At 55.0% G+C, this 12,292-nt stretch overlaps 1 protein-coding gene across 2 annotated transcripts in view; it reads left to right on the plus strand.

Annotated features, from left to right (window-relative positions):
- The window catches only part of Ripor3 (RIPOR family member 3), a 66,049-nt gene that overhangs the window by 52,708 nt on the left and 1,049 nt on the right, over nt 1-12,292 (plus strand). For both annotated transcript variants that reach the window (XM_041670575.1, XM_041670576.1), the window contains exons 11-21: nt 2-147; nt 1,198-1,327; nt 2,506-3,054; nt 6,250-6,380; nt 7,070-7,193; nt 7,686-7,821; nt 8,247-8,408; nt 8,621-8,782; nt 9,229-9,431; nt 10,609-10,692; nt 12,033-12,123. In XM_041670575.1, the coding sequence (XP_041526509.1) occupies nt 2-147; nt 1,198-1,327; nt 2,506-3,054; nt 6,250-6,380; nt 7,070-7,193; nt 7,686-7,821; nt 8,247-8,408; nt 8,621-8,782; nt 9,229-9,431; nt 10,609-10,692; nt 12,033-12,123 (1,918 nt within the window). The remainder of the gene's footprint in view (nt 1; nt 148-1,197; nt 1,328-2,505; nt 3,055-6,249; nt 6,381-7,069; nt 7,194-7,685; nt 7,822-8,246; nt 8,409-8,620; nt 8,783-9,228; nt 9,432-10,608; nt 10,693-12,032; nt 12,124-12,292) is intronic.

Genomic DNA, 12,292 nt, shown 5'->3' on the forward strand with positions numbered 1-12,292 from the left:
GGTGACCGAGCTTCGAGGCCTGAGCTCAATGGTGGTGGGTGCTGTGACTTGCGACATCGCTGACTTCTTCACGGCCCGACCCCAGCTTGTGGTGGTGGACATCACTGAGCTGGGCACCATCAAGCTGCAGCTGGAACTGCTGTGGAAGTGAGTGGCTGCTGTGGCATCCCTGCCCTCACCAAGGCCACCCCTGTTCCTGGTGCAGTCCAGACCTGCTCCTGCATAGCCATCCCTGACCTCACCCATCCTACCCCACAGCCAGGTTTACCTGACTTTTACAGCAGCCTCATCTCCTCCTCCCCCACACCTCCTGTGACCTTGAATTTTACTCTGTTTCTGAACATGTGACAGTGCTGGTTGAACCAGGACCCTTTCTGGGCCCCTTTTCCTCCTTAGTTCCTCAGGGGATCTCCCTTCTGCCTGCCTCCTCTTCACTACCTTCTGCCATTGGCTGTCCCCTATCCCTTCCAGTCTGGGGCTGAATGTTGAGGGTTCTTCTTTAGGTTGCCGACCAGTTAGGTCCATCCAGGCTCAGGCCTGTTTTGGGTTTGGGGCTCCCTCTGCAGCCAGTGGTTTCTAAAGTTTCTGTTGTTGGCACCTTGCATTTCCAGGACGCCTCTCCCCTGAGTGGGTGTGGCAGGGTAGGAAAGAGCTGAGAGCATCCAACCCAGTTACCTAGGATCCCCTCAAGTGTATGCCACAACCCTAGGCTTGGAGGGGCGGGGTACTGCAGGCCTCTGGGCTCTGGATCCTCCTGGTGGGTTTGGTGCACTCTCCTCAGCTGAGTGTCGTGCGGCCACCTGGCCTTTACCCTGAGCCTCGCCCACCACACTTTAAGTGTATAGCATGAACATCACTCCTAACTGACTCAAAGGCTTTGGGGTGAGAGAAAAGTGGGGTGAATTTGATTCTGGCCCTCTCTTATTGGAGGGGATGCTGGTCAAAGCAAATTCCTTGTCTCAAGCCATCATTTCAGAGTTGTAAATAACCCAGGCACTCACAGTTCATTCCGTGCAAATAACCCAGCCACACACAATTCATTCCGTGTAAATAACCCAGGCACTCACTACCTAGTGGAGGTTGTGGGAAGATCAGCAGAGCTCCTGCATACACCGGTTACTTTGAAAGGCAAGGCAGCTGCCTGTGACTGCAGAGCACTGGGCCCCATCCCCAGACGGTCTCTGCTCTCCTCTGTAGCCCCTTGGACTCTGAGTGCCGGCTGGTGTCACCCAGCCCCACTGGCAGGTTCTCGATGGGCAGCAGGAAGGGCTCACTGTACACCTGGACACCACCTAGCACCCCCAGCTTCCGGGACAAATACTGCCTGGTAAGTGAGCCTGTTCCCAGCAAGCTGAGATGCTCTGGGACTGGGCAGTGAGGAGAACGGCTTGCTTGGGGTTCAGCCTGGGGGTTGTAGGGCTGTGGGGCTCAGTCTTCCGCGGCTTGAGGCCATGGGAATTAGGCTGGGTCTGGGACCTGCTGGGGTGTGTGTGTGAGGAGGGTGTCCTCTGCTTAGCCATGGCCTTGGCCTCACCTTGCTGAGGAGACTCAAGAGCTTCCAGGTGTGTGATCTGGAGCCATCCATAAAGAAGCAACCTTCTCCCCATGCCCCCAGGGCCAAGGTCCCCTCGGAGGCCACCGTCCTTTCCTCTCTGGGTGGGGGGCATTGAAAGCTGTGCACACAGACACCCTCAGCATTTCCCTTGCTGTCCTTGGGATGGTCTCTCACACACAAGGACCTTCCTCCCTCCTTCCCTCCCTCCCTCCCTCCTTCCCTCCTTTCTTTTCTTTCTTTCTTTCTTTCTTTCTTTCTTTCTTTCTTTCTTTCGAGAAAAGGTTTCTCTGTAGCATTGGAGCCTGTCCTGGAACTAGCTCTTGTAGACCAGGCTGGCCTTGAACTCGCAGAGATCTGCCTGCCTCTGCCTCCTGAGTTCTGGGATTAAAGGCATGCGCTACCCCCACCCCACGCTGCCCCACACGTGACTGTGTTCACTCCACAGACAGAGGTAATTTCAGTGTTGTGCTGTGCCTGTCCACAGGCCATAAGCAATCTTCAGCAAGAACATCTCTCCCCAAGCTTGCACCCATCCAGGGTCCCAGGCACCAGGGCTTGTCCCCCTTTAGGTGGGGAGACACACGGCATCTCTCCAATATAGAGCACAGCGATCTGGGCACAGAGGGGGACCACTGGAGCACTTAGGGTCTCCAGGGATATGCTTCCAGAGCAGTGGCATCTGAACTGGGACCCTTGGTGCTGAGGGCATGTGTGCAGGGTAGTTTGAGGCAGAGAGCACAATCAGCACCAAGGTCCTGAGGCAGGAGCTTGGCGAAGATGAAACAATGAAGTTGAGGTTTGCCGGGGAGAGTCAGGGCATGACGGAGCATCTGCGGCTCCAGATGCCAGTCACCTTGGCAGATAGACATCACCCTGAGCACCTGGGCACGTTAGGGGCTCAGCACAGTCCCTTGGGTGGCTGCTGAGGTTGCTCCTGCATCCCCTCCCAGTCTGTCCTCCAGCAGCCAATGCAGCAGGCCTTGCTGCTAGGTGGGCCTAGGGCCACCTCCATCCTCGGCTACCTGTCTGACAGTGAGCTCCAGGGCCCTCGCCTGCGGAACCGGAGCCAGGAGCGACTTGAGATGGACTCCTTCAGCTCTGAGGACCCCAGAGACACTGAGACCAGCACTTCGGCATCCACCTCAGATGTGGGGTTCCTGCCCATGCCTGCGGTACCCACGACTTGCATAGAAGAGGGGACCAGGGAGGAGCCCCCACCCCTGGGCCTGCTGCCAGGCCTGGCTCACCCAGTCAGCGGTGTGCTTGTGGAACAGCCTGGCTGGAGGGACTTGGGAGGAGAGAGGCTGACCTTGCTGCGAGATGCCCCAGTCCACAGCCCCATGGTGCCACAGAGCCAGAAGGACCAGGAAGAAGGAGATGGGGATGGAGTTGAGAGGCCTGTGCAGGAGGTCCTGGATCTGCTGCGGTCTGCAGACACTGCTCAGCCCCAGCTCCGGGAGCTGGAGTACCAAGTCCTAGGCCTCAGGGACCGGCTGAAGGTATGCCCGCCCTGCACTAAACAGCAGCACCACCTTGCTGCCCGCCTGAGGCCTGGGAGCAGGTGCAGGGACCAGGCAGCCCACGTGAGCATCCCAGCCTCACCCCCATGTGACCTGGGTGGGCCGAGCCTCTCTCGCCCTCAATTCCCTCACTTTTCAAGGCCTAGGAGGAGGAGAATACCCAGGGGAGGCCGGAGCGCACAGTGAGTAATTTGCTCTGTGTCCAGCCAGAACCTGGCTCCATCGAGAATCTTCTGATGTAGGTGGGTGCTCTGGGCTGTCATTTTAGGATTAAGAACTTTGGGCCAGACCAAGCTGAATTCAAGGAGGGCCCTGCAGCTACCTGTCCCCCACCCGCGTCTGTATGGCCACCAAGTACCTCCCCATCAGTGGTCATTCAGCTAGAGGATGTCCTCCAGCCCCCCGCAGTGGCTCTCAGAGCTGCTAGCCTCGACGAATGGCTTTGTTTACATTTTTAAATACATAAAATAAAATGTAGACCACACACACCGACTTCTTTAGCCCATTCTTGGGTATGACACGTTTTCTTAGAACGATGCAACACAAACCTCTCTTCAAAAAATTCTCACCTAATATTATTTTGTTTCGTTTTCTTCGTTCTCAACCTGGACCTCACACATTCTCACATCAGCACAGCTGAGAGAAAGCGCCACTTCTCATGGTCTCTACCAGTTCTTAACCCACCCTGCCTGCCGGCCACCTTAGAAAGGCCCTGCTCCAGCCTTCCAGGAAGGAGAACTTGAGGAAGGATGCCACCTTTACTTGCACATCCCTGGTGTTTGCGTGTGGAACAGTTTGAGTTTCAGGCACACAGCTTCTGTCACACTCCTGTATTTTCAAAAACCGCGCACAGTTTGTACGACTCTGAACTAGCACAGCTATTCAGAATACCAGTGAGACCCCTCTGTCTTTTGGAAAACAGCCAAAGACAATAAAAACAATGAGAGGTCCCTCCTTCAGCTTGGATTCTAAAGGGGAGTCACCCAGAGCCTTCCTAGACTTCTTGAGAAATGGGCTCAGTGTTGCTAAGAGGCCAAGGCTGGTCTTGAACTCCAGATCCCCCTGCTTCAGCCTCCCAAGGCTGGGAGAACAGGTGTGTGCCACCATGCCTGGCTAATTTACACACACTTATTACTATTTATATAATGTGTGTATTTATATGTACGTATGTACACACGTGTCAGGTGCTCTTGAGGCCATCAGATGCCCTGGAGCTGGGCTTATAGATGGTTATGAGCCACCATGTGGGTGCTGGAAATCGAACCCAGGTCCTCTGCAAGAACAGCCAGTGCTTTTTACCACTGAGCCATTTCTCCAGCCTCAGACACATACATAGATGCATGTGTATATAGTTACACGCACATGCGCAGTGCACATATACACACACTCACGTGCACACACATGCACACAGTCGACCTTACCCTCCTGAAGCTCATCTACCCTTGAAGACTCATGTGCAGCAACGGGAAGAAGGCACAGACTCTGCTGCTGTCATTTTTTGAGGAAAACCCTCAAGATGCTCAGTGTGCTCCTTTAGGGCTGAGGGCGACCGTATGGCTGCTCTGCCTCCCTGCAACCGCCATCCTTTTCCCAGTCACCATGCTCGGCCACCTGTGCTGTTTTGCTGTGTGCATGGCCCCATGTGAAGGGCTGTTTGTGGGCTCGTGGTCCCGAGCACAAGCCCCGGCATGACTGGTGGTAAAAATCCCAGAGTTAGATGATTCCTTCAGGCGGGAGGTGCAGAGCGCTGACAGGAGCCCAAGGGTATTGCCACGACACTGTTAACTACGCTGTCGCTGTCGTCAGGGCTGGGGAGACCTGGCCTCACCCTCCAGGACCCACACAAAGAAAGGCAGGCCTGGTGGCAAGCACTTCAGCACTGGGGACATGGAGACAGGAGGCTCCCTGGGGCTCAGTGCCCACTCAGTTCAGCCTAACTGGCAAACTCCAGGTCCCAGCAGGAGGGACCTCAAAAACAAACATACATAAAAACCAAACCAGTAAAACAAGGTGACAGCTCTTGAGGCATGACACCCAAGGTTGTTCTTGTATGACCCCTCTGCACGCACAAGCACATATGTACAACATGCACAACACATGCACATGTACACCGGGAAAGAAAAACAGGTATTAAACAAAAGTGCACACGAGGGCCTTGTACTTACAGGCTGGGAGTTTGCAGTGTGGCCTTGGGGTCATGGCTCAATGTTTGCTAATTTGCTGACATAACTAGCTCAATTCATAAGCACCCACTGTGTCCATCCGTGTCTGTGTACATACATGCACACATGTGCTCGTCACTGTGTCCGTCCTTGTCTGTGTACATACATGCACACATGTGCTCGTCACTGTGTCCATCCTTGTCTGTGTACATACATGCACACATGTGCTCATCACTGTGTCCGTCCTTTTCTGTGTACACACTTGCACACATGTGCTCATCACTGTGTCCATCCGTGTCTGTGTACATACATGCACACATATGCTTATCACTGTGTCCATCCGTGTCTGTGTACATACATGCACACATGTGCTTGTCACTGTGTCCTTCCATGTCTGTGTACATACATGCACACATGTGCTCATCACTGTGTCCATCCGTGTCTGTACATACATGCACACATGTGCTCGTCACTGTGTCCATCCTTGTCTGTGTACATACATGCACACATGTGCTTGACACTGTGTCTGTCCGTGTCTGTGTACATACATGCACACATGTGCTCGTCACTGTGTCCGTCCGTGTCTGTGTACATACATGCACACATGTGCTTGTCACTGTGTCCGTCCTTGTCTAAATCCCCCCAGGGTGACTGTCAGTGTGAGTTTCCACATTTGCTGAGAAATGAGCCATCGAGCCATTGGGCAGCAGCACAGGGGCAGGTGTCTGCTGGGAGGGAGTGGCGCCTCCTTGTTGGGGAAGCCCTGCCCTGCGCAGTCCACACCTGAGCCTCTCTCCCTGTGGTCTGTCGCAAGGGTGTTGGGGACAGGTTTGTCTCTCTGGTGACCTTGTCTCAGGCTATGCTGGTGGGACACTGGAAGTGCCACATCCCAGACTCACTCTGCTAAGCTGGCTTGTGCTGGGGCCTTGGGGGTGGGGGGGGGAAGGCTGGGGCGGTCACATCCTGGATGGCTGTGGGAGGGCAAGGCCGTCATCCTGGTGCTTTTCCACAGCCGCGAGGGGTGCAGCCGGAACCGGTGTCAGTGCAGAGTCTGATGGACTGTATCCTGGAGAGCTTCGCCTTTCTGAATGCCGACCTTGCCAGTGATGAACTGTCCCTGTTTGGGGGCTCCCAGGCTCCCGAGTGAGTGCACACCCATGGGGACACCTCCGGGCAGCTGTAGCTCCATGCTGGTCTCATCACGTCTAGTTTTATTGTGCTCGGTGTTTCCATATCACTGTCCCCACATAGCTAGTATGGCCACTGAGGTGATCTCAGGCAGTAACAGCAGCACACAGCAAAACCCTCACCTTGACCTCAGTGGCTGCCATGCTGACCACCCTCCCTAGTAACTGTCTTGCCCAGCATTCACTCTGGACCACCATCCATCGGCCTCGCTACCTATGCTGATGGCCCAGTGCCACTTCTGTCCCCAGACCTCAGACAGAAGGGGACAGTCTTCATTTCTTTCTCTCATCCAGTGGTCCCACAGGGAGATTCCAAGTCTGATGAGCCAGTTGGGCCTTGGGGGAGGGGCGGCGGTTCAGCTCAGCCCTGTGAGCCGTAATATCCCCACCCTGAGTCTGGGCTTCCTGCCCACTTCACAGAAGAACAAAATGAGGCTTTGGCGAACAACCAGGAGCACAGCCTCAGGCCCCCTGGGTAGCACTGCCCTCTATACCCGATGGATTTCCAGCCAACTTTCTCCCCCTTCCCGCCACTGAACTCCCGGACCTGAGGCCTAACTCTCTGATCTGGAGCTCTGGGGTGGGGTGGCGGTCAGGGAAGGGGTTCCCTTGCTAACTGGTCACTCATTTCTTTTGTCTCCTCAGGAAGGACAGTCCCCCACCTCCTCGGCCGTCATTGAAGGTGTCACCCAGCGAGCTCACAGCTGGTGTCCTGGAGCTGGACACACTGCTCACCGTCCACCTTCAAGTCTGCAAGGCCTTGCTTCAGGTGTCAGGGTAGGGCTTGGCTGGGGTGGGCTCTGGGCTCAAAAGTGGCAAAAAAGTCTGGGGTCAGGTAAAAGGAAGCCACTCTGAGAGCCGATGCCATGGAGACTCTGTGGCAGGAGGTAAGGAGCCATGTTGGGTCTCAGGGAGCCAAGCCCCGAACTGAGACGGTGGTTCTGGTATACACGTGTTCAACCCCAGGAACTGAACATGGTGGGCTTCAGGCTATGCTACTTCCAGGGGCCCAAATGCTGGGAGATGGGCCTGGCCGTCTTCCCGCTGCTTTGTGATGGTTGTGACGATGGTTGTGACGATGGTTGTCACGATGGTTGTGATGATTGGCTGAACTTGGGCAGGCTGACCCTGGGGGCTCAGCTTAACGAAGAGAAGGGTGCTTAGGCCATGGTAGAAGCCACCTCTGGGATAGAGCAAGTGTGGGCAGCTGAGAGCAGAGACGTACATACCAGGCTAACCGGAGCATCCCGGCTGATTCTAGAAGCTGGCCTCCCCTAATCTGTCACCGATGGTCCAGAACTGCCTCCTGGAGGAAGCAGAGCAGCAAAGGCAGGTTCTGGAAATGATTTCAGTCCTTGACTCGGAGCAGGTCAGCAAGGCCAGGTCGGTTGAAGAGAGTAAGTAGCAACCAGCTTCATACCCATGGCGGCCTTGCCTCTCTCCCCCTTCCATGAATGGGTGGATTGGCTGGGCTTCTGTGTACCTGTGTGTCTCTGTATACTGGGGAGGCCACTGTCGGGTTCACCAAAGCCATCCCCACCCACATCCTGGTGGTTCCACCAAGGAGCAACAGCTGTCACCTCAGTTCTTTGTCTACCCCTGCGGACCTCTCTGGGGAGTCCAGCTTCCTAGTTCATCGGGGTGGCTGTGAGTGGCTGACATTATGAGTGGGGACAAGGAAGGTGACTGGAGCGACACGAGCCTGAGAGGAGGTCCCTGTATTGGGTCTCCTGCCCTCACTTCCAGCTTCGGGTCCTGGTAAAGGGGTTTCTGGTGCCTGTGGCTGCTCCCGCCAGGTTGCTGAGCAGCTGCTCGCTCTCAGTCATCCCACAGACTCCTCACAGGAAGGGTGGCCTGGCATTGTGGCAAGGATGTACCCAGCCTGGCAGCGTCCTGGCTTGCCCTGCTTCCACACTCCTCAGCCAGCTCAAGAAGATGTTCCTACATCGAGTCCGAGGGAAGTACCCTGGCCAGCTGGAAATAGGTAGCGTCCTTCTTGCTTGCCACTTTCCCCAGGAAATGGTGGTGCTACAACTGGGGGCGTCTTCACAGTTCGGGCCCTGTATATCTCCATGCACATCCCCACTGTCCTGCCCCCTGGGAAAGCAGGTTGCGAATCCCTGTGCCTCCCACCAAGCTTTGAAGGGTTGTTAGAGGAGGCTGTGCAGCTCCTCTCAGGGCCCTTCCCTCTGCCAGTGTGTCGCAGGCTCCTGGAGCAGGTGGTTGGCTGTGGTGGGCTATTGGCCACAGCAGGGCTCCAGGAAGAGCAGATGGTCACCTGGTTCCAGTTCCACAGCTACCTTCAGCGGCAGAGTGTCTCTGACCTGGAGAAACACCTCATCCAGCTCACCAAGGAAGGTAGGGCCTGGCCATGGCGATGACCTGGAAGCAAGTTACAGCCCACCCTGGGGGCTTTGTCCCTTCTGGCTTGGGCCACAAACCAGATGCATGCAGCTCTCCCTGTAGCTGTCAGAACCAAAAGCGGGAGGTGAACAGCCTAGAGCAGCCCCAGGGAGAGGAGATGGGAGCCGCAAAGTCTTCCCGTCTGGTTTCTTTCTGAGTCAGTCTCCCTATGTAGCCTAGCCTGTCTTCAAACTCACCATCCTCCTGCCTCAGCCTCCCAAGTGCTGGGATTACAGGTGTGTACCACACGCCCAGCCTGGCCAGTGGTTCTGTTCATTTTTCAGGGGCATGTCAGATCCGTTTGTAGAAGCGTCTGTCGGGATGTGGCGATGCTCCCTCTGCCGTGGAGCTGCCCCTGCGGCGAGGGCAGCTCATGGTACCGGCCTCCCCCTCCTTTTCAGTTACTCTCACTGAGGAGCTGCACTGTGCAAGTCCAGCCAAGGGCTTGAGAAAGCTGCACGGGAAACGCCTGGGCCAGCTGCAGCCCCTGCCCCAGACTCTTCAAGCTTGGGCCCTGCTGCAGCTGGATGGACCGCCGAGGCTGTGCAGGGCTGCCAGATCACGCATGGCTAGTGCAGCCAGGAATAGGCGCTTCCGGGAAAAGGTGTGCACGCATGGGCATTCTGGCTGGGTGTGCAGGAGTATAAGGTGGGAGGGGCTGGAGAGATGGCTCAGAGGTTAAAAGCACTGACTGCTCTTCCAGAGGTCCTGAGTTCAATTCCCAGCAACCACATGGTGGCTCACAGCCATCTGTAATGAGACCTGGGGCAGCATACAGGCAGACAGAACACTAGACATAATTAATAAATAAATCTTTTTAAAAAAGAGTATAAAGGCCGGGTGGTGGTAGCGCACGCCTGTAATCCCAGCACTCGGGAGGCAGAGGCAGGCGGATCTCTGTGAGTTTGAGACCAGCCTGGTCTACAAGAGCTAGTTCCAGGACAGGCTCCAAAACCACAGAGAAACCTTGTCTCAAAAAAACCAAAAGAAAAAAAAAAAAAGAGTATAAAGTGGGTGATGGGGGCTACACTTACCAGATTTGAGGTCAAGTGCTTTAAGAAGGCTGAAGTGTGGCTGGAGTCACTAGGACAGTGGTTCCCAACCTTCCTAACACTACTCCCCTTTAATACGGTTCCTCATGTTGTGGTGACCCCCAACCATAAAGTTATTTCATTGTTAACTTCATAACTGTAATTTTGCTGTTATGAGTTATAATATGAATATCTAATATGTGACCCCTCCAGATGGGTTGAGACCCACAGGTGGAGGAATATACCCAGCACCAAGTCACAGCCTGGGCTTGGTCTCTCAGACCTGCACAGCATCTTTCTGAGGGCTGTCTTTAAAATTTTAATATTTGTTTGTTTGTTCATTCATTCATTGTGAGTGTATGTGCCACATCCTGAGTCTGGAGGTCAGAGGGCAACCTGAAGGAGGCAGTTTTCTCCCTCCACAACATGGGTTGCAGGTTCAAATTCAGGTGGAGCTGGGCATGATTACACATGCCTTTAATCCCAGCACATGGGAAGCAGAGGCAGGCAGGTCTCTGAGTTTGAGGCCAGACCGATCTACAGAGTGAGTTCCAGGACAGCCAGGGCCACACAGAGAAACCCTGTCTTGAAAAATCAAAGCCAAAAAAGTTTTGTGGAATTCACTTACTAACCAGCTAGTGTTCCGTCTGGGGTTAGCCCTCCTCCTGACAAAGGGCTGAGTTTGGGTCACTGAAGCAGCTGGGGACCTGCTTGCCCTGACCTCTGTCTAATCCTGGTGTCCTCCACCAGGCTCTGCTGTACTACACCAATGCCTTAAACGACAGTGACACCAAGCTCCAGCAGGCAGCGTGCATGGCGCTGCAGCAGCTTGGGGTGAGTCCCGTCTTCCCTAGTGACTGACAGGAGGCCACCCATGGTGAGGGCTGGAGCAGCAGCAGCAGCTTCAAAACACTTTCACTGGAACGTGCGTGCGTGCGTGCGTGTGTGTGTGTGTGTGTGTGTGTGTGTGTGTGTAGTAGAGGGTATACCAGTAGCAACAGCTGACACCCTAGTAACAGCCAGCCCCCCTAGACTCCAACAGCAGAGGTCCCACACCAAGGAACTCCCTGCCCAGCTCCACAGGTTGTAACATGATAAATTCTTGTGTATGAGAAAAAGACAAGGTACAGGAATGGAAAGCTGCCCGGTCACCCTCGACCTCAGCAGGAACAGCTGGCCACCTCTGGCACATATCCTTCTTGCTTGCAGGGACATGTGTACCCTGAACTTTGCTACGAAACATGACTTTACATGAGCCGAGGGCTACGTGACCACAAGCACGAGGGACTGAGTGGAATCCCCACAGAAAAGCTCTGAATGGTGGCCCCCACCTGTCATTCCAGTGCACGGGAGGTAGAAGCAGGGGATTCCGGGACTAGCCAGCTAGCCAGCAGTTTACTTGTGAGCTCCAGGCTAGGAGAGGCCTCATCTCAAAACATGGAGTGGATGGCACCTGTAAATTCTAACTTTGTTCACATCGTGTGTGCAGGGGAGCGTACATGTGCACTCAACCACAGAAAAATGCAGTTTTCATGCATCGAGGGGGAAAAGCCAGGTATGGGGGCACATCCCCATGACCCGGGGCCAGCCTGGGCTTCATAGTGAGACTGTCTCATAAATGCCACTACGAGCATTTTTGTAAATAAGGTTTTATAAAAAGCCACACTGGGCTCCAGCTCATCCTGGGCCGGATGACACAGGACAGCTTCCAAGCCTGTGAGCCATGCCTTCCCCACCGTCCCTGCACTCCCATGGTGGAGGTGAAGGGGACCTTGTTAGATCACCTCCATCCATGCTGGGGATCCGCCTTGTCTAACCTTGTTGCCTACTTGTACATGCGAGTTGGCTCAGTGTAGAGAAAACCCACTGCCCCCACTCACTCAGCACTGCCCCAACAGGAGGATCCCTGCTAAGGGTGAAGGGGTCAAAGGTTGCATGGGAGCGGTGTCTGTGGATGTGTGACAATCAGGCCCTGGGTCTCCAGAGTACAGGACAGTCAGGGTGTATTAGATGATGTCGACAGACAAGCTGATGGTGGCCTTGCTTGCTGGCCTGCACTGGGGTCTCTAGAGAAGGACAGACAGGCCCCCCAGGAACACCAGGGTTGGCGTGCAGGGATGACGCAGTGCGGTCTATCTGCTGCCTAACAAATCTTCTTCTTCCTGACCTCAAAGGGTATTGAAAGCATTGAACAAATCGCCAGCCTGTGTCGGTCGGACCTGGAGGCCGTGCGGGTGGCAGCACGGGAAGCAACACTATCATTTGGTAAAGCGCAGCCAAAGCCGCCCCACCCCCACCCTGGGCAGCACAGTGGGGTTCCAGGGATGCTAGGGCCCTGGCTGCAGGCTACCTGTGCTTTGCAGCCCCTGCTCAGTAGTGTCAACCCCTCATAGCAGGTTGACAGCTAAGGTGTAATTCCCCCTCTCCCACTTCG

Source organism: Microtus oregoni, unplaced genomic scaffold (genome assembly GCF_018167655.1).
Source record: "Microtus oregoni isolate MIOR12 unplaced genomic scaffold, Mior012 000020F_ref0000438, whole genome shotgun sequence".
Classification (NCBI taxonomy): domain Eukaryota; kingdom Metazoa; phylum Chordata; class Mammalia; order Rodentia; family Cricetidae; genus Microtus; species Microtus oregoni.